Raw genomic sequence first — 16,297 nt, forward strand, 5'->3', positions numbered from 1 at the left:
ACGATGGAAATTCAGGCACAGAGAGCTCAGGTGAGGAGTGGTGGGGAGACAGCCGTGGCTAGCCCATTACGCTATGTCGCCTTTATGCCGCTTAGGTAAACGTCTGTTTCCTTCCGATGGTCCCGTTACATGTCCACCTCCACTGGTTTCTTTCTTTCTTTCTTTTTCCTTCCTTCCTTCCTTCTTTCCTTCCTTCCTTCCTTCCTTCCTTTTTTCTTTCTTTCTTCCTTTTTCTCTTTCTTTCTTTTTCTTTCCCTTCCTTCCTTCCTTCCTCCCCCCCCTCTTTTTTTCTTTCCTTGGCTCACTGCAGCCTCGACCTCCCTGACTTAGTGTGATCCTCCCACCTCAGCCTCCTGAGTAGCTGGGATTACAGGCATGCACCACCACACCAGGTTAACTTTTGTATTTTTAGTAGATACAGGGTTTCGCCATGTTAGCCAGGTTGGTCTTGAACTCCTGACCTCAAGTGATCCGCCTGCCTCCCAAAGTGCTGAGATTACAGGCGTGAGCCACCGTGCCCGGCCAGATTTTTAAAAAATTATTTGTAGGCCGGGCGCGGTGGCTCAAGCCTGTAATCCCAGCACTTTGGGAGGCCGAGACGGGCGGATCACGAGGTCAGGAGATCGAGACCATCCTGGCTAACACAGTGAAACCCCGTCTCTACTAAAAAAATACAAAAAACTAGCCTGCCGTGGTGGCGGGCGCCTGTAGTCCCAGCTACTCCGGAGGCTGAGGCAGGAGAATGGCGTGAACCCAGGAGGCGGAGCTTGCAGTGAGCTGAGATCCGGCCACTGCACTCCAGCCTGGGCGACAGAGCGAGACTCCGTCTCAAAAAAAAAAAAAATTATTTGTAGAGGCGAGGCTGGTCTCGAACTCTTAGGCTCAAGCAATTCTCTCGCCTCGGCCTTCCAAAGTGTTGGGATTCCAGGCCTGAGCCATCGCACCTGGCCTGGTCCCCTTTTTTCAAGTTCCCTTGAAGAGCCCACAACCTGCGTAACTATATGGGGCAATCTTGCCTGAAATCCAGGCCTCTGGTCTGGGGTCTGGAGAGAAGCTGGCTTTGGAGGTCAAGGCGGGAACCAGGCTTACCCTAGAAGGGGGTCCGGCTTGCGGGCCAGGAGGCGCGGGAGAGTCTGACCACAGCGACTCCAGCTGCTTGGTCAGTTCATCCACCTTGGCCGCCGCCGTGTCCAGCTCCATCTGCTTCAGATCCATGTGTTTCATGGCCAGCGCTGGGGAGGCAGGAGTGGAGGTAAGGACCAGGCCTCCTGGCAGGGGCCGGCCTCAGCAACCCCCGCCCGCTGCCGAGGACCCCGCCCCGCCAGCCCCCCTCCCACTCCAGCTCACACTGAAAGTTCATGTCCAGAAAGTCCCGCGCGCTCTGGAATGCCTCGCTGTCCATGGTGCCGGCCGGAGCGGGCGCCTGCATGGTGGGGAGGGAGGGAGCCGGCTAAGACCCCGCCCCTCTAGACTCCGCCCTCAGGGATCCAGGGGCCGTCAGGAGCGGGACAACGCCTTAACTCAGTTCCTTCCCCTGGAAGCCCTTTACCCTTTCAACCTCCCCAGCTGGGAAATGCCAACTCCTCCAAAGCCAAGTCCATGCGCCACGGAGAAGTCCAAACCCAGTCTAAAGGCTCCGGATAATTCACTTTCTCTCTTCTTTTTTTTAAGACGGACTCTCGCTCTGTCACCCGGGCAATGACGCGATCTCGGCTCACTGCAACCTCCACCTCCCAGGTTCAAGCGATTCTCCTGCCTAGCTGGGACTACAAGCGCGTGCCATTACGCCCGGCTAATTTTTGTAGTTCTGGGATTATAGGAGTGAGTCACCGCGCCCGGCGGTGTCCATCTATCTCTTTATCTCAGTCCTAAGAAGACCTGAATCACTCTTTGAACAATTATCTATTGATCGCCTACAATGTGCCGGTAAACAGGATGAAATAACTATGAATTACTGAATGTTTACGAGGGACCAGCACTGTGCTAGATCCTGTTTTTTTTGTTTGTTTGTTTGCTTTTTGTTTTTTGTTTTAATAATAATACTGCTGTCTGCTGTGTACTAGAACCCATGCCTACTGCTTGGGATATAATGTAGTAAATGTAGTAAAAACAACAACCGCCGGGCGCGGTGGCTCATGCCTGTAATCCCAGTACTTTGGGAGGCCCAGGTGGACAGATCACGAGGTCAGGAGATCGAGACCATCCTGGCTAACACAGTGAAACCCAGTCTCTACTAAAAAGACAAAAAAGTAGCCGGGCGTGGTGACCCAAGCCTGTAGTCCTAGCTAGTCGGGAGGCTGAGGCAGGAGAATGGCGTGAACCAGGGAGGCGGAGCTTGCACAGAGCCTTGGCGACAGTGCGAGACTCCGTCTAGAAAGAAAAGAAAAGAAAGAAAGAAAGAGACAGAGAGAGAGAGAGAGAGAGAGAAAGGAAGGAAGGAAGGAAGGAAGGAAGGAAGGAAGGAAGGAAGGAAGGATTAAAAAAAAATACACAACAATAACCAGCCAGGCTCAGTGGCTCGTGCCTGTAACCCCAGCACTTTGGGAGGATGAGGTGGATGGATCGCTTGAGGCCAGGAGTTTGAGACCAGCCTGGCCAATATGGTGAAACCCCGTCTCTACCAAAAATACAAAAGTTAGCTGGGCATGGTGGCATGTGCCTGTAATCCCAGTTACTCAGGAGGCTGAGGCACAAGACTCACTTGAACCTGGGAGGCACAGGTTGCAGTGAGTATAGATTGTGCCACTGCACTCCAGCCTGGGTGACAGAGCGAGGCTCTATTAAAAAATTATTATTATTATTATTATTGAGAGGCCACTCCCTTCTGGAGTGGTAAGAAATGACGTGCACTCAAAGCTTCATTCAATAGTCAAAACCACCCTAGCAGGCAAGAAAGCATGGCTCAGAAACATACGTTCAAGGTCACCCTGCAAGAAGTTGGTAGTTACAGGTTTCACACCCGGATCTAACTTATTCTGGGTCATCTCCACCAGATTAGACGGGTCCCAGAGGGAAGCGACTGCTCAGCTTCCTTTCCTTAGGGTCCCCATCCAGTGGGAGATCTGGCTCTCACTGACCCATTGTTATAGCAAGAGGAACAGGGAGGTGGCCAGGGGCGGAGGGGTAGCTGTGGTCACTGGCCCAGTGGGAGGGAGCTAGGCCACCAGGAACCGGTCAGGCCAGCACCTTCTCTATCCCCATGCTAGCCACCACGCCCACCAGCTCTGCAACCACCCTGCTGCATCCACCGCTTAGCTCTGGCGGTACAGGCAGCAGGGCAGGCTGGGTCATGCTGATACCTGCCTCTGTCTGGAAAGTCGAAGGAACAGAACCTGTTCAAGCTGGCGGCTCATTTGGATGAACAGGGAGTGTGTAAATGTGGGCACTGAGTCCTCTCCACTCACTGGGCCTCAGTCTCCCCAACAGTGAAAGGAGGCAAATCACTTCTTTTTTTTTTTTGAGACAGGGTCTCACTCTGTCACCCAGGCTGCAACTGTGACTCACTGCAGCCTCTCGACCTCCCAGCTCAAGTGGTCCTCCCACTTCAGCCTTCTAAGTAGCTGAGACTATAGGTACAGGCTCACGCTACCACAGCTAGCCAATTTTTTTTTTTTTTTTTTTGAGACGGAGTCTGGCTGTGTCGCCCAGGCTGGAGTGCAGTGGCGCGATCTCGGCTCACTGCAAGCTCCGCCTCCCGGGCTCATGCCATTCTCCCGCCTCAGCCTCCGAGTAGCTGGGACTACAGGCACCCGCCACCACGCCCGGCTAATTTTTTGTATTTTTAGTAGAGACGGGGTTTCACCATGTTAGCCAAGATGGTCTCGATCTCCTGACCTCGTGATCCGCCCGCCTCGGCCTCCCAAAGTGCTGGGATTACAGGCTTGAGCCACCGCGCCCGGCCAGCTAGCCAATTTTTTAAAAAAATTTTGTAGAGACAGGGGTCTCACTTTGTTGCTCAGGCTGGTTTTGAACCCCTGGGCTCAAGCAATCCTCCCGCCTCAGCCTCCCAAAGTGCTGAGATTACAGGCATGAGCCACCACACCTGGCCAAACCAGCTATTCTGAAAGGCCCCTTTAATCTCTATGAGCCCTAGACTCTGAAACTGTAAGAACCTTAGGACTGTAACTAAAGTTCTTTTGAGACAGAGTCTTGCTCTGTCGCCCAGCCTGGAATGCAGTGGCACGACCTCGGCTCACTGCAAGCTCCGCCTTCCGGGTTCACATCATTCTCCTGCCTCAGCCTCCCCAGTAGCTGGGACTACAGGAGACCACCACCTCGCCGGGCTAATTTTTTGTATTTTTAGTAGAGACGGGGTTTCACCATGTTAGCCAGGATGGTCTCGATCTCCTGACCTCGTGATCCACTCTCCTCGGCCTACCAAAGTGCTGGGATTACAGGCGTGAACCACCACACCCAGCCCGACTGTAACTAAAGTTCTACAGAGCCTAAACCCCTCAGCTAAAGAGCCTATTGTTGGAAAGCTCTGAGTCCAAGATTCTATGTTTGGAACATTCTAGAATTCTCCAATTTGTCTAACGCAGAATTCTGAGTCTTTCTGTACCACATTCTACCTAACCCAGGATTGCACTGCCCTGGAAGTCTAGATGGATGGTATAGTGGGGCTGGTAAAAGCACGAGTAAGAAGTCAGACTTCAAGAATTCAAATCTGAGGGCCGGGCATGGTAGCTTCCACCTGTAATGCTTGCACTGTGGGAGGCCAAGGTGGGAGGACTGCTTGAGGCCAGGAGTTCAAGACCAACCTGGCCAACATAGTGAGACCCCATTTCTTAAAAATTTTTTTTTTAAAGAATCAAATAATCAAATCTGGCAGCACCACCGTCCAACCCTGACCAGAGTACCTCAGTTTCCTAATCTGTAAAATGGGGATAAATAACAGTTCACCTCATAGGACTATTGTAAGAATCCACCTGGTCAGAAGGTGCAGGAAGAATTCAGGGCTCTGAGAATTCAGACCTTAGGAAGAAGAGACTACAGGAATCAAAACTCAGGCATTTAGAATTTCAGAGATACACAAACAATACTTTGTTAACTGTCTGTTAAAATAGATAAATGAGCAAGTCTGTGCAGCCTCCAATGCCAGCATTCCCGCAGTAAGTTACTCTTTTTTTCTTTGTTTTTCCGTAGAGACTTGTCTCTCTTGCGCCTGCGCTTAGGCTGGTCTCGAACTCCTAGCCTCATGGGATCCTCCCCGGCTCGATCTCCCAAAGCATTGGGATTACAGTCGTGAGCCACGGCGCCATGATCCCCAAATTTCCAAGATTCTCAGATTCCATGCTGACATCCTCTGGGTCTAAAGAAATGCCAACCCTGGGTGTGGGGCTGTGGCTGGGACAGGCGATGGGGACGTCGGAGCCACCAGGGGGCGGTCACGCCCCGACCCCCGCCAGGAGGGCGACTGCGCCTGAGCTCAGGCCGGGGGAATGCGCAGCGGGTCCGGGCAGGTGCTGTACATCCCGCGGCGAGGGAGCGGGGCCGGGCGGGATACAAGGGCGGGGCGCGGGGGTGGCGCGGGCCGTGTATCTGTTCCCAGGCCTCTGCCCCTGACCTCCGCCTCCCAGTCCTCTCCCCTGGGCTCCCCTCCAGCTCTAGCTCCTAGCTCTCCCGCGGGCTCCCGTCCAGCCGCAGGTACTCTCCCCTGGGCTCCTCTCTCCGCTCCACCCCTGGCTCTCCTTCCCTGGCCTCCTCTGCACCCCAGCCAGGTTCTTTAGGGCTAAGGATCCTGTGGACTTCCTGGAGGAGTCATCTTCAGTAGGAACCGGGTCAGAGAGCCAGACTGAGCTGGGAACAGCCAGGCTGGACTCCTACATCCCTGTCGGGTCACACTGAATCTGGGAGAGGCTCCACTGTCTCTGAGACTCGGGTTCCTCCTTTGTCGATGTCTGTGGAATGGGCTAGGGCCTTTCCTGCTCTAAGCCTCTACTGGGGCTTGTTATTTAGCTTCTCTGTGCCTGTTTCCTCGTGTGGACCGTGGGAGGAATTAATACCGTCACCTCAAAGGGGTATGAGGATTGAGTGACATTTATAAGCCATGATTAAAACAATGCAGTGCGCGAAATAAAGTTCACACATACAGGATTCATAATTACCAGATGTCTTTGGCTGTCTATTATAACACACGGTCTGGCAACAGAGTGAGGGGTCAAGACTCAATGTAATTTTTTTCCCCCTAAAAGGGTCCTTTCAACTCTTTCTGAGATCATACAAGCCCTGAGTTTTGACACCCAGCGTCTCAACTTCCTGAGCCCTTGCCTCTCAGAGTCCTCAATTCCACCTGTACATTCCTTAGTCTGGCCAGTGATCACTCTCAGTCACTTAGGGATAGGGGGCTGGGAGAGCCCTGGGAGATTCCAGACAGAAGCTGGCAAAAGCCCAGGGTGTAAGCAATATCCACCCTCCAGCCTCCGTTTCTCCATTTGTAATGAGGAGTCCTTCCTTGGGGTCAGCAAACCTTATTCAAAGGGAAACCCCTCTGCCACCCAAGACTCCTCTAGACAATGAGAGCTTTCCTACCTACCTACCAGCTCTGGGCTTGGCACACCAGAGCCCTGTCTTGGCAGCCACGGCTATTATTTTTAATTTCATTTCAGGCTATCATCAAATGTCCTTCAAGCCCAGACATTGGGAAACACCCATCTCATCAGATGCCCGCCTCCCCCATTCTGTTTTTAATCCCCCCTCTTAGGACGCATGGGGGTGGAGAGAAGGGGGAGACAGACAGAGGGAGGTGCCTGGTCCTGCCCTCCCCCCCCCCCCCCCCCCCCCCCCCCCCGCCCCCCCCCCCCCCGCCTCAAGGACAGACAGACACCTCCAGAATTAGCCTCTGTCCCTCCCTTATCTCCCACAATACCTCAGGTCAGACAGATGGGCGTGGAGGTGACATTTCTCACCTCAGGGTCAGGGCAAGGAGCCCTGAGGCAGAAGGTTAGTCAGAAAATCTGGCTGGGGCGGAGAGAATCCCGTCCCCCAGAGAGCTGCAGAAGGAGGAGGCAGAATCCTGACCCCACAAACTGCTGCCTGTGTGAGCTCCAAGCCTCAGTTTACCCCTTCCTCTCCGTGTAATGGTTAAATGCTCGGCTACGCAAACCTCCCAGAATCCAACAGCCGCTTTCCGGAATTCTGCCCTGGGTTCTAGAACTACCTGTATAAACCCAGCTGTTTCCCACCCCATAAAGCAATAGGGGAGCCCACCTCCGCCAGGGGGTGCCCTAGGGCGGATGTCCCTTCTCTGGTTAGGCAGGTCTGACGCCCAGGTTAATGACATGTTGGGTTCGCTCAGCGGCACAGAGGAGGTTGGCGATCTGCCTCGGTGTTTTCTCTCCTCCCCCGCCACCATCCCCGAGTCGAAAAGTCGGGGGAGAGCCGGGACACAGCCTCTGGAGGGACTCCGGGTACCTGTCATGCTCCACTTCAGGAACCCAGGCTCCACTATCCCTGCCCCACCCTTAATTCTGCTCAGAGACCTAGAAGATCGGTGGAGACAGTAGCTTGAGGGTGGCAGGGGGGGTCACCCATTCCACCCTGAGCCCCACCAGTTTGAGCCTCTCATTTCTCACCAACACTCGGGGATTCGAATCCCTATACTACCCAAAGACTCGGCTTCCTAGAGCCCTCCCAGTTCGAGAGACTCAGGAATTCCAGGTCCAACGTCTCCCCGGGATGAAGGGGTCGAATCCCTCCATTCCAAGAATTCAGGCATCGGAACCCGCTTTCCTTCCCTCCAGTAAAATAGGTATCAGAGTTTCCTTCTAAGTATCCAGGTGTCGGCGCGCCCCAAATTCCGCCCTGGGACCTGGCGTCCAAGTCCCCTCCCAATCCTCCCAGGAACGCGGGTGTTGGGCTCTTTCAGGGCCTCTGGTCCCCAGGAGGGTGAAACTCACGGATCTGGGCAGATCCTGGCACCAGGGGGCTTCCTCCGGCTCGGGCTTCGGCTTCGGGGAGCGGAGAACGGGGCGGGGCAGGAGCTGGGAACAGGTTAGACGACGTGACTTGGGCTGGAGAGAGGCGGGTCCCGGAGGGGAGGGGGAGCCGAGGTCGTCTCGAGCACCTTGGGACTTGTAGTCCGGGAGGGATAGGACGTAGCCCGAGATGATACCATTTGGATTCACCCAGAGTCCATTTCACAGACAGGAAGGGCGAGGCCCAGAAGCCGAGAGCGACCTGGCCAGGGAGATACAGTAGAGCCGAGAGGCCTGCCTCGCTGTGGCTGGGGGTGACTGACTCCTGAGCCCTTGCTCCACCCCTTCAGGCGCAGTTTCCCTTTTCCTGATCAGTATCCCCCCGGGTCTCTCTGAGCCCGAATCTCCCCGTCGACAAAAAGTGCGGATTGGATCTTTAAAGGATGTCCTAGCAAGAGTTCAAAAATCTTAGTTTGGACTACAACCCCCAGCAGCCTCCGCGACCGACCTCGAGCGACTCTTTTCCTCGGGTCCTCTGGGAATTGTAGTCCTGGAGCCCGCAGGGGCAGCACCCCGGAGTCTCTCTCGCCCACGCGAAGGGAACCGTCTGGAGATCCCGGGGAGGGGAAATATTTCCCCTTTCCCTTGACCCTCCCTCCGCTCTGGAAAGCCTCTCCCACCTGGATAGAAGTGGTGCCCCAATTCTGGAGTAGGATCCTAAATCTTGGCAGAGGGGGCGGGAAGTGGCGCTGACACACCGGCCAGGAATGCAGTCGGGTCACCCTGTCTAGCCACCTTCCCGCGGCTCCAACCGCCGCCCAACGCGGGGCGGCCCCAGTGGGAAGGGACGTGGGTGCGTCCCCCAAATCTGCGTCCACGTGCGGCTGTTTACACGCGCCCTGGGGCAGGGAGGAGTCGCCGATCAGGTCCCTTCCTGAAAGTCATCGAGGCTTCCCATGCATGAGACTAAACCCCCGAGGGCATCTACAAGTCCCATTTGATCCACAAGCGCTACACCGTGCTCAGCACCACTCCACGCGTGTCACGCTCCTGGGTCCGAGGCTCCTCCCTCAAGAACCACAAGCTCCTCCCCCTATGTTTCCCGCTCCCCCGGAGTTCAGAAGCCCCGCCCCCTGGCTGGAACTTCACTGAAGCCCTCCGGACGGATTGCCCCTATTTCTCCATTTTCCCGCTTCTCCCAGTCAAGTTCTGAACTTCCGAGGCATCTGGACCTCCCCGTAAGGCATTTAACACAGAAAGCACAGCCCTGCTAACTAGGATTCTTACCTATCTCTTTAAGAATTTCAGACCAATCGACCGTCCTGTCTCTTTAAGACTTAGGAAGCGCAGTGTGGCTGCCCCTTTAAGGAGGCGTTGCAACAAACCATATTGGACAGACGATGGGGGCGACCCATCGGGACCCGACGGGCCTCTGACTCCAGCACAAAACGAATCAGCGGCTTTCGGGAATACATTTATCCGAAAAAGACTTCTTCCTCGGTTTTCTGATCTGCACACGTGGAAATTTCCCCCAGTTCTTCCTGCAGAATGGGAGTCGAGCGATACCTACCCCCGCGCTCCCGCACCAGTTGGGCGCTCCCGGATGAGGCCGTACCCCTTTGGATCCACGTGGTCTGCAACTGGGTGTGAGCAGCCCGGGCTACTGGGTCGCCTGTGGTGTGGGTCCCGGGATGGAGGAGCCCCAGGCCGGCGGTGAGCGTGCGTGTTGACGGGGTGCGGAGGGTGCGTTGGTGGGAGGAGAAAGGGGCGCCCGGGAAGGTTCGGGCCGAAAAGGAGGCGTCCCTGGAAGCAGGACTTGCGGAGAGCGTGCATTCCCAGTGGGCGAACGAGAATACGAACGGAGAGAGGGTTATCTTGTGGGGGGCTACCCGTGGAGAGCAAGGCGCCCCCAGGGGTTGGATCGGTGAAGTTGAGGTCGCCTCTGGGGAAAAGGTGGGCAGAAAGGAGGAACCAGGTTGAGGGGATTGGAGTGCTCACGAGGTTAAGACCAACGGACCGATAGGTGCGCCCTGCAAGATTGGACCGGCAAGGAGGTGTCAGTAGACTCCATTTCCCCTTCTGCTGCAGGTGCTGCTCGGTTCTCTTGTCCCCCTAACTTTATCGCGAAGCCCCCAGCCTCAGAGTCCCCTCGTTTCTCCTTGGAGGCGCTGATGGGTCCAGATACGGAGCTGTGGCTTATTCAGGCCCCTGCAGACTTTGCCCCAGACTGGTGAGTGGTCTTGTTGACAGAAAAGAGGGTCCCGATCCAGACCTCAGGAGCGGGTTCTTGAATTTGTCACAGGAAAGAATTCGAGGCGAGTTACAGAGCACAATGAAAGAAGCAAGTTTATTGGAAACTACTCCTTTACAGAGTAAAATGTCCTCAGAAAGAAGGAGAAACCCACAACCCTTTGTTAGTATCTCTACTTATAAGGAACTATAATTAAACTTGGAGTGTGCAGATAAGCTCACTAAACGTAGGGGCTATTGGTGTTATCCATGACTATTAATCCTGCAACCTAAGCTTGCTCATTTATATTATATTTAAGCAACGGGGGCTGCATTCTTAGGACATTTGGACATTCTGCAGGCTTGGTGAGACATGTCCTGTATGGCCATAAATATTCTGTAATTATAATTGGTGGTCAGCTTGGGATGTGGTTATGTTCAGGCCATAAGCATGAACCTTTTAAGTGCCTAGCTACTCACTTTAAGATGGAGTCACTCTAGTCATGTTTTATTAAAAACCAGAGGCCACTGGGCGCAGTGGCTCGTGCCTGTAATCCCATCACTTTGGGGGGCCGAGGCGGGCAGATCACTTGAGGTCAGGAGTTCAAGACCAGCCTGGCCAACATGGTGAAACTCTGTCTCTACTAAAAATACAAAAATTAGCCGGGCATGGTGGCAGGCGCCTGTAATCCCAGATACTTGGGAGGCTGAGGCAGGAGACTCGCTTGAACCCAGGAGGTGGAGGTTGCAGTGATCTGAGATTGTGCCACTGTACTCCAGCCTGGGTGACAGAGCAAGAGTCTGTCTCAATAAAAAAAAAAAGCTTCCCTCTCCTGTTCCACTTAAGCCTCTGCCCTCCCTGTTTCTCTTGATAGCTTCAATGGGCGCCATGTGCCTCTCTCTGGCTCGCAGATCGTCAAGGGCAAGTTGGCAGGCAAGCGGCACCGCTATCGAGTCCTCAGCAGCTGTCCCCAGGCTGCAGAAGCAACCCTGCTGGCCCCCTCAACGGAGGCAGGAGGTGGACTCACCTGTGCCTCAGCCCCCCAGGGCACCCTAAGGATCCTTGAGGGTCCCCAGCAATCCCTGTCGGGGAGCCCTCTGCAGCTCATCCCAGCAAGTCCCCCACCACAGATCCCCCCTGGCCTGCGGCCTCGGTTCTATGCCTTTGGGGGCAACCCACCAGTCACAGGGCCTAGGTCAGCCTTGGCCCCCAACCTGCTCACCTCAAGGAAGAAGAAAAAGGAGATGCAGGTGACAGAGGCCCCAGTCACTCTGGAGGCAGTGAATGGGCACGGGGTCCTGGAGGTGGACATGGCTTTGGGGTCCCCAGAAATGGATGTGAGGAAGAAGAAGAAGAAGAAGAAAAATCAGCAGCTGAAAGAACCAGAGGTGTCAGGGCCTGTGGGGACAGAGCCCACAGTGGAGACACTGGAGCCTCTGGAAGTGCTGCTCCCGTCCACCACCAAGAAGAGGAAGAAGCCCAAAGGGACAGAAACCTTCGAGCCAGAAGACAAGACAGTGAAGCAGGGACAGATTAACACTGAGCCTCTAGAAGACACAGTCCTGTCCCCGACCAAAAAGAGAAAGAGGCAAAAGGGGATGAAAGGGATGGAGCCAGAGGAGGGGATGACAGTTGAGTGTCAGCCACAGGTGAAGGTGGAGCCACCGGAGGAAGGCATCCCTCTTCCCCCTACAAAGAAGAAAAAAAAAGAAAAGGAACAGATTGCAATGATGGAGTCAGGGACGGAGGCGATGGAGCCAGTGGAGCCAGAGATGAAGCCTCTGGAGTTCCCAGGGGGGATGATGGAGCCGAAACAGCCAGATGGAGCTGAGCCTCAGGCCCAGGCAGCCCTGGCAGCTCCCAAAAAGAAGAGGAAGAAAGACAAACAGCAAAATGCCACAGTGGAGCCAGAGACAGAGGTGGTGGAGCCTGAGCTGCCGGATGACCTTGAGCCTCAGGTAGCGCCCACGTCCACCAAGAAGAAGAAGAAGAAAGAGAGAGGTCACACAATGACTGAGCTGAGGACTGAGCTGATTCAGCCACTAGAGCCTGAGCTGCCAGGGGAGGGACAGCCTGAGGCCAGGGCAACTCCAGGATCCACCAAGAAGAGGAAGAAGCGGAGTCAGGAAAGCTGGATGCCGGAAACAGTGCCCCAAGAGGAGATGCAGGGGCCACCGCTGAATTCAGAGTCTGGGGAGGAGGCTCCCACAGGCCGGGACAAGAAGCGGAGGAAGCAGCAGCAGTCTGTGTAATCTGCTCCAGGGAAACTGAGGAACTAAAGAAAGCTGAAGGTGCCTACCTAGGCCATCCGAAAGTGACACCTCAAGAACCCCTCCCGAGAGACTGCACCAGCATAGCCAACAGGAGCCTGGCCTGGGAGGATGCTTTATTTTTACCCTGAGGGTCTCCTTGGCAGCTGGGGTCATCGAGGTACTTTCAAGAAGGGCTCATGCAGGACATCAAACAGCCTCCGGGCCTGGATGGGAGGGAGAAAAAAATGAGGAACCAGTCATTAAAGGAGCTGTTTCCTGGGTAAATCTAGAGTGGGGTTTTGGTTCTTTTTTTCCCCCTAAACACTCAAGCATTTATCCATTGAATTACAAACAATCCAGTTACAATCTTTTTAAGTTATTATTTATTTATTTATTTTGAGACGGAGACTTGCTCTGTCGCCCAGGCTGGAGTGCACTGGTGGGATCTCAGCTCACTGCAAGCTGCGCCTCCCGGGTTCATGCCATTCTCCTGCCTCAGCCTTCCGAGTAGCTGGGACTACAGGCGCCTGCCACCACGCCCGGCTAATTTTTTTTTTTTTAAAGTACAGACGGGGTTTCACCGTGTTAGCCAGGATGGTCTCGATCTCCTGACCTCGTGATCCACCCGCCTCAGCCTCCCAAAGTGCTGGGATTATAGGCATGAGCCACCGTGCCTGGCTTACGTTTTTTTTTTTTTTTTTTTGAGATGGAGTCTCGCGGTGTCACCCAGGCTGGAGTGCAGTGGTGTGATCTTGGCTCACTGCAACCTCCACCTCCTGGGTTCCAGCAATTCTTCTGCCTCAGCCTCCCAAGTCGCTGGGCCTCCAGGTGCCCACCACCATGCCCGGCTAATTTTTGTATTTTTAGTAGAGATGGGGTTTCACCATATCGGCCAGGCTGGTCTTGATCTCCTGACCTCATGATCCGCCTGCCTTGACCTCCCAAAGTGCTGGGGTAACAGGTGTGAGCACTGCACCTGGCCAAGTTATTTTAAAATGTACAGTTATTATTGACTATAGTCACCTGGTTGTGCTATCAAATAGTATGTCTTTTTTTTTTTTTTTTTTTTTGAGACGGAGTCTTGCTCTGCCACCCAGGCTGGAGTGCAGTGGCCGGATCTCAGCTCACTGCAAGCTCCGCCTCCAGGGTTTACGCCATTCTCCTGCCTCAGCCTCCCCAGTAGCTGGGACTACAGGCGCCCGCCTCGTCGCCCGGCTAGTTTTTTGTATTTTTTAAGTAGAGACAGGGTTTCACCGTATTAGCCAGGATGGTCTCGATCTCCTGACCTCGTGATCCGCCCGTCTCGGCCTCCCAAAGTGCTGGGATTACAGGCTTGAGCCACCGTGCCCGGCCCAAATAGTATGTCTTATTCATTCTTTCTCTCTTTTTTTTTTTTTTGTTTGTGTGTGGTACCCATTAACCTTCCCGATCTCCCTGCCAGCCCCTCACTACCCTCCCCAGCCTCCAGGAACCATCCATCTACTCTATCTCCATGAGTTCAACTGTTTTGATTTTTCGATACACAAATAAGTGAGAACATGTGATGTTTGTCTTTCTGTGCCTGGCTTATTTCACTTAACATAATACTCCCCAGTTAATTATGTTGTAAACGATAGGATCTCTCTTTTTTTTTTTTTTTTGAAAAGGGTCTCTCTCTGTTGCCCAAGCTGGAGTGCAGTGGCATGATCTTGGCTCACTGCAGTCTTCACCTCCCGGATTCAAGTGATTCTCCTGCCTCAGCCTCCTGAGTAGTTGAGATTACAGGCACGCGCCACCACACCCGGCTAATTTTTGTATTTTTAGTAGAGACGAGGTTTCACCATGTTGGCCAAGCTGGTCTCGAACTCCTGACCTCAAGTGATCTGCCCGCCTCGGCCTCCCAAAGTGCTGGGATTAGAGGTGTGAGCCACCACGCCTAGCCAGGATCTCATACTTTTTTTATGGCTGAAGAGTACTCCATTGTGTATAAGTACCACATTTTCTTTGCCTGGTCATCTGCTCATGGACACAGGTTGGTTCCAAATCTTGGCAATGTGAACTGTGCTGTAACAAACAGGAGTGCAGATACCTGTACCATACACTGATTTCCTTTCTTTGGGGATATACCCAGCAGTGGGATTGCTGGATCATGTGGAAGCTGAACTTTGTTTTTAGAGGAGTCTCCAAACTGTTTTCCATAGTGGTTGTACTAATTTACATTCTCACCAAAAGTATACGAGTGTTCCCTTTTCTTCACATTCTCACCACCATTTGTTATTGCCTGCCCTTTGGATAAAAGCCATTTCAAGGCCAGGCACAGTGGCTCACACCTATAATCTCAGCACTTTGGGAGACCAAGGTGGGTGGATCACCTGAGGTCAGGAGTTCAAGACCAGCCTGACCAACCTGGGGAAACTCCGTCTCTACTAAAAATAAAAAACTAGCGGGGCATGGTAGCAGGTGCCTGTAATCCCATCTACTCAGGAGGCTGACGTAGGAGAATCGCTTGAACCCGGGAGACGAAGGTTGCAGTGAGCTGAGATCGCACCATTGCACTCCAGCCTGGGCAACAGAGCGAGACTCCATCTCAAAAAAAAAAAAAAGCCATTTTAATGGAGCTGAGATGGTATCTCATTTTTTTTTTTTGAGATGGAGTCTGGCTCTGCCACCCAGGCTGGAGTGCAGTGGTGTGATCTCAGCTCACTGCAACCTCTGCCTCCCAGGTTCATGCCTTTCTCCTGCCTCAGCCTCCTGAGTAGCTGGGACTACAGGTGTCTACCACCACGCCCGGCTAACTTTTTTTGTAATTTTTAGTAGAGACGGGGTTTCACTGTGTTAGCCATCATGGTCTAGATCTCCTGACCTCATGATCTGCCCACCTCGGCCTCCCAAAGTGCTGGGATTACAGGTGTGAGCCACCACACCTGGCCTATTTTTGGGTTTTTTTGAGACCAAGTTTCGCTTTTGTTGCCCAGGTTGGAGTGCAGTGGTGTAATCTCAGCTCACTGCAACCTCCATCTCCTGGGTTCAAGCGATTCTCCTGCCTCAGCCACCCAAGTAGCTGGGATTACAGGCATGCACCACCACACCCAGCTAATTTTTGTATTTTTAGTAGAGATGGGATTTCGCTATGTTGGCCAGGCTGATCTTGAACTCCTGGGCTCAAGTGATCTGCCTGCCTCAGCCTCCCAAAGTGCTGGGATTACAGGCGTGAGCCACGGCGCCCGGTCTCATTGTAGTTTTGATTCACATTTTTCTGATGATCAGTGATGCTGAGCACCTCTTCATATGCCTGCTTGCCATTTGTATGTCTTTTGAGAAATGTTAATTCAAATATTTTGCCCACTTTTTGATTGTATTATTATATTTTATCCTATAGAGTTGTTAGAACTCATATCTTCTGGTTATTGATTCCTGGTCAGATGGTTAGTTTCCAAATATTTTCTCCCATTCTGTGTGTTGTCTCTTCACTTTGTGGATTGCTTCCTTTGCTGTGCAGAAGCTTTTTATTCTTTTTTTTTTTTTGAGACGGAGTCTCCTTCTGTTGCGCAGGCTGGAGTGCAGTGGCGCGATCTCGGCTCACTGCAAGCTCCGCCTCCCGGGTTCATGCACTTCTCCTGCCTCAGCCTCGCGAGTAGCTGGGACTACAGGCACCTGCCACCACGCCTGGCTAATTTTTTGTATTTTTAGTAGAGACGGGGTTTCACTGTGTTAGCGTGGTCTCGATCTCCTTATCTCGTGATCTGCCCGCCTCGGCCTCCCAAAGTGCTGGGATTACAGGTGTGAGCCACGGTGCCCAGCCTTTTAATTTTTTGAGACAGAATTTCACTCTTGTTGCCCAGGCTGGAGTGCAATGGCGCGATCTCGGCTCACTGCAACCTCCACCTCCCAGGTTCAAATGATTGTCCTGCCTTAGCCTT

The 16,297-nt window shown here is 53.5% G+C and overlaps 3 protein-coding genes across 12 annotated transcripts in view; 1 reads left to right on the forward strand and 2 right to left on the reverse strand.

Annotated features, from left to right (window-relative positions):
• The window catches only part of PPP1R13L (protein phosphatase 1 regulatory subunit 13 like), a 26,406-nt gene extending 17,133 nt beyond the window's left edge, over positions 1 to 9,273 (reverse strand). Inside the window, exons 1-4 of one of the 4 annotated variants that reach the window (XM_033223672.1) lie at positions 9,204 to 9,234; positions 7,899 to 7,982; positions 1,348 to 1,423; positions 1,090 to 1,232 (exon numbers count right to left, since the gene is read on the reverse strand). In XM_033223672.1, the coding sequence (XP_033079563.1) occupies positions 1,090 to 1,232; positions 1,348 to 1,402 (198 nt within the window). In that variant the 5' untranslated portion in view covers positions 1,403 to 1,423; positions 7,899 to 7,982; positions 9,204 to 9,234. Of the gene's footprint in view, positions 1 to 1,089; positions 1,233 to 1,347; positions 1,424 to 7,898; positions 7,983 to 8,596; positions 8,964 to 9,203 lie in introns of those variants that run through there. The other 3 variants (XM_033223671.1, XM_033223673.1, XM_033223674.1) reach the window with 3 other exon arrangements.
• CD3EAP (CD3e molecule associated protein) lies at positions 9,250 to 12,687 on the forward strand. 3 transcript variants are annotated; one of them, XM_033223676.1, is made up of 3 exons: positions 9,250 to 9,629; positions 10,005 to 10,146; positions 11,021 to 12,687. In XM_033223676.1, exons 1-3 carry the CDS (start codon positions 9,608 to 9,610, stop codon positions 12,396 to 12,398), a joined length of 1,542 nt encoding a protein of 513 aa, XP_033079567.1. In that variant the 5' UTR covers positions 9,250 to 9,607; the 3' UTR covers positions 12,399 to 12,687. The 3 variants fall into 3 exon arrangements, with proteins under 3 accessions (XP_033079567.1, XP_033079566.1, XP_033079568.1); XM_033223675.1 differs by having other exon boundaries at positions 9,535 to 9,635; positions 11,021 to 12,683; XM_033223677.1 differs by having other exon boundaries at positions 9,570 to 9,650; positions 11,021 to 12,683.
• The window catches only part of ERCC1 (ERCC excision repair 1, endonuclease non-catalytic subunit), a 49,882-nt gene continuing 43,829 nt past the window's right edge, over positions 10,245 to 16,297 (reverse strand). For 4 of the 5 annotated variants that reach the window (XM_033223681.1, XM_033223680.1, XM_033223678.1 and 1 more), the window contains one exon: positions 10,245 to 12,622. In XM_033223681.1, the coding sequence (XP_033079572.1) occupies positions 12,569 to 12,622 (54 nt within the window). In that variant the 3' untranslated portion in view covers positions 10,245 to 12,568. The remainder of the gene's footprint in view (positions 12,623 to 16,297) is intronic. The other variant, XM_033223679.1, reaches the window with a different exon arrangement.

Source organism: Trachypithecus francoisi, unplaced genomic scaffold (assembly GCF_009764315.1).
Source record: "Trachypithecus francoisi isolate TF-2019V2 unplaced genomic scaffold, Tfra_2.0 Lachesis_group12, whole genome shotgun sequence".
In the NCBI taxonomy this organism is placed as follows: domain Eukaryota; kingdom Metazoa; phylum Chordata; class Mammalia; order Primates; family Cercopithecidae; genus Trachypithecus; species Trachypithecus francoisi.

Excerpts from the sequence above, each read along its gene's own strand:
- CD3EAP (XM_033223675.1), top strand. The coding sequence starts at position 9,608 with ATGGAGGAGCCCCAGGCCGGCGGTGAGC. Across the intron at positions 9,636-10,004 it reads GCCCCAGGCCGGCGGTGAGC|GTGCTGCTCGGTTCTCTTGT; the intron begins GTGCGTGTTGAC and ends CTTCTGCTGCAG. Across the intron at positions 10,147-11,020 it reads GCAGACTTTGCCCCAGACTG|CTTCAATGGGCGCCATGTGC; the intron begins GTGAGTGGTCTT and ends TTCTCTTGATAG.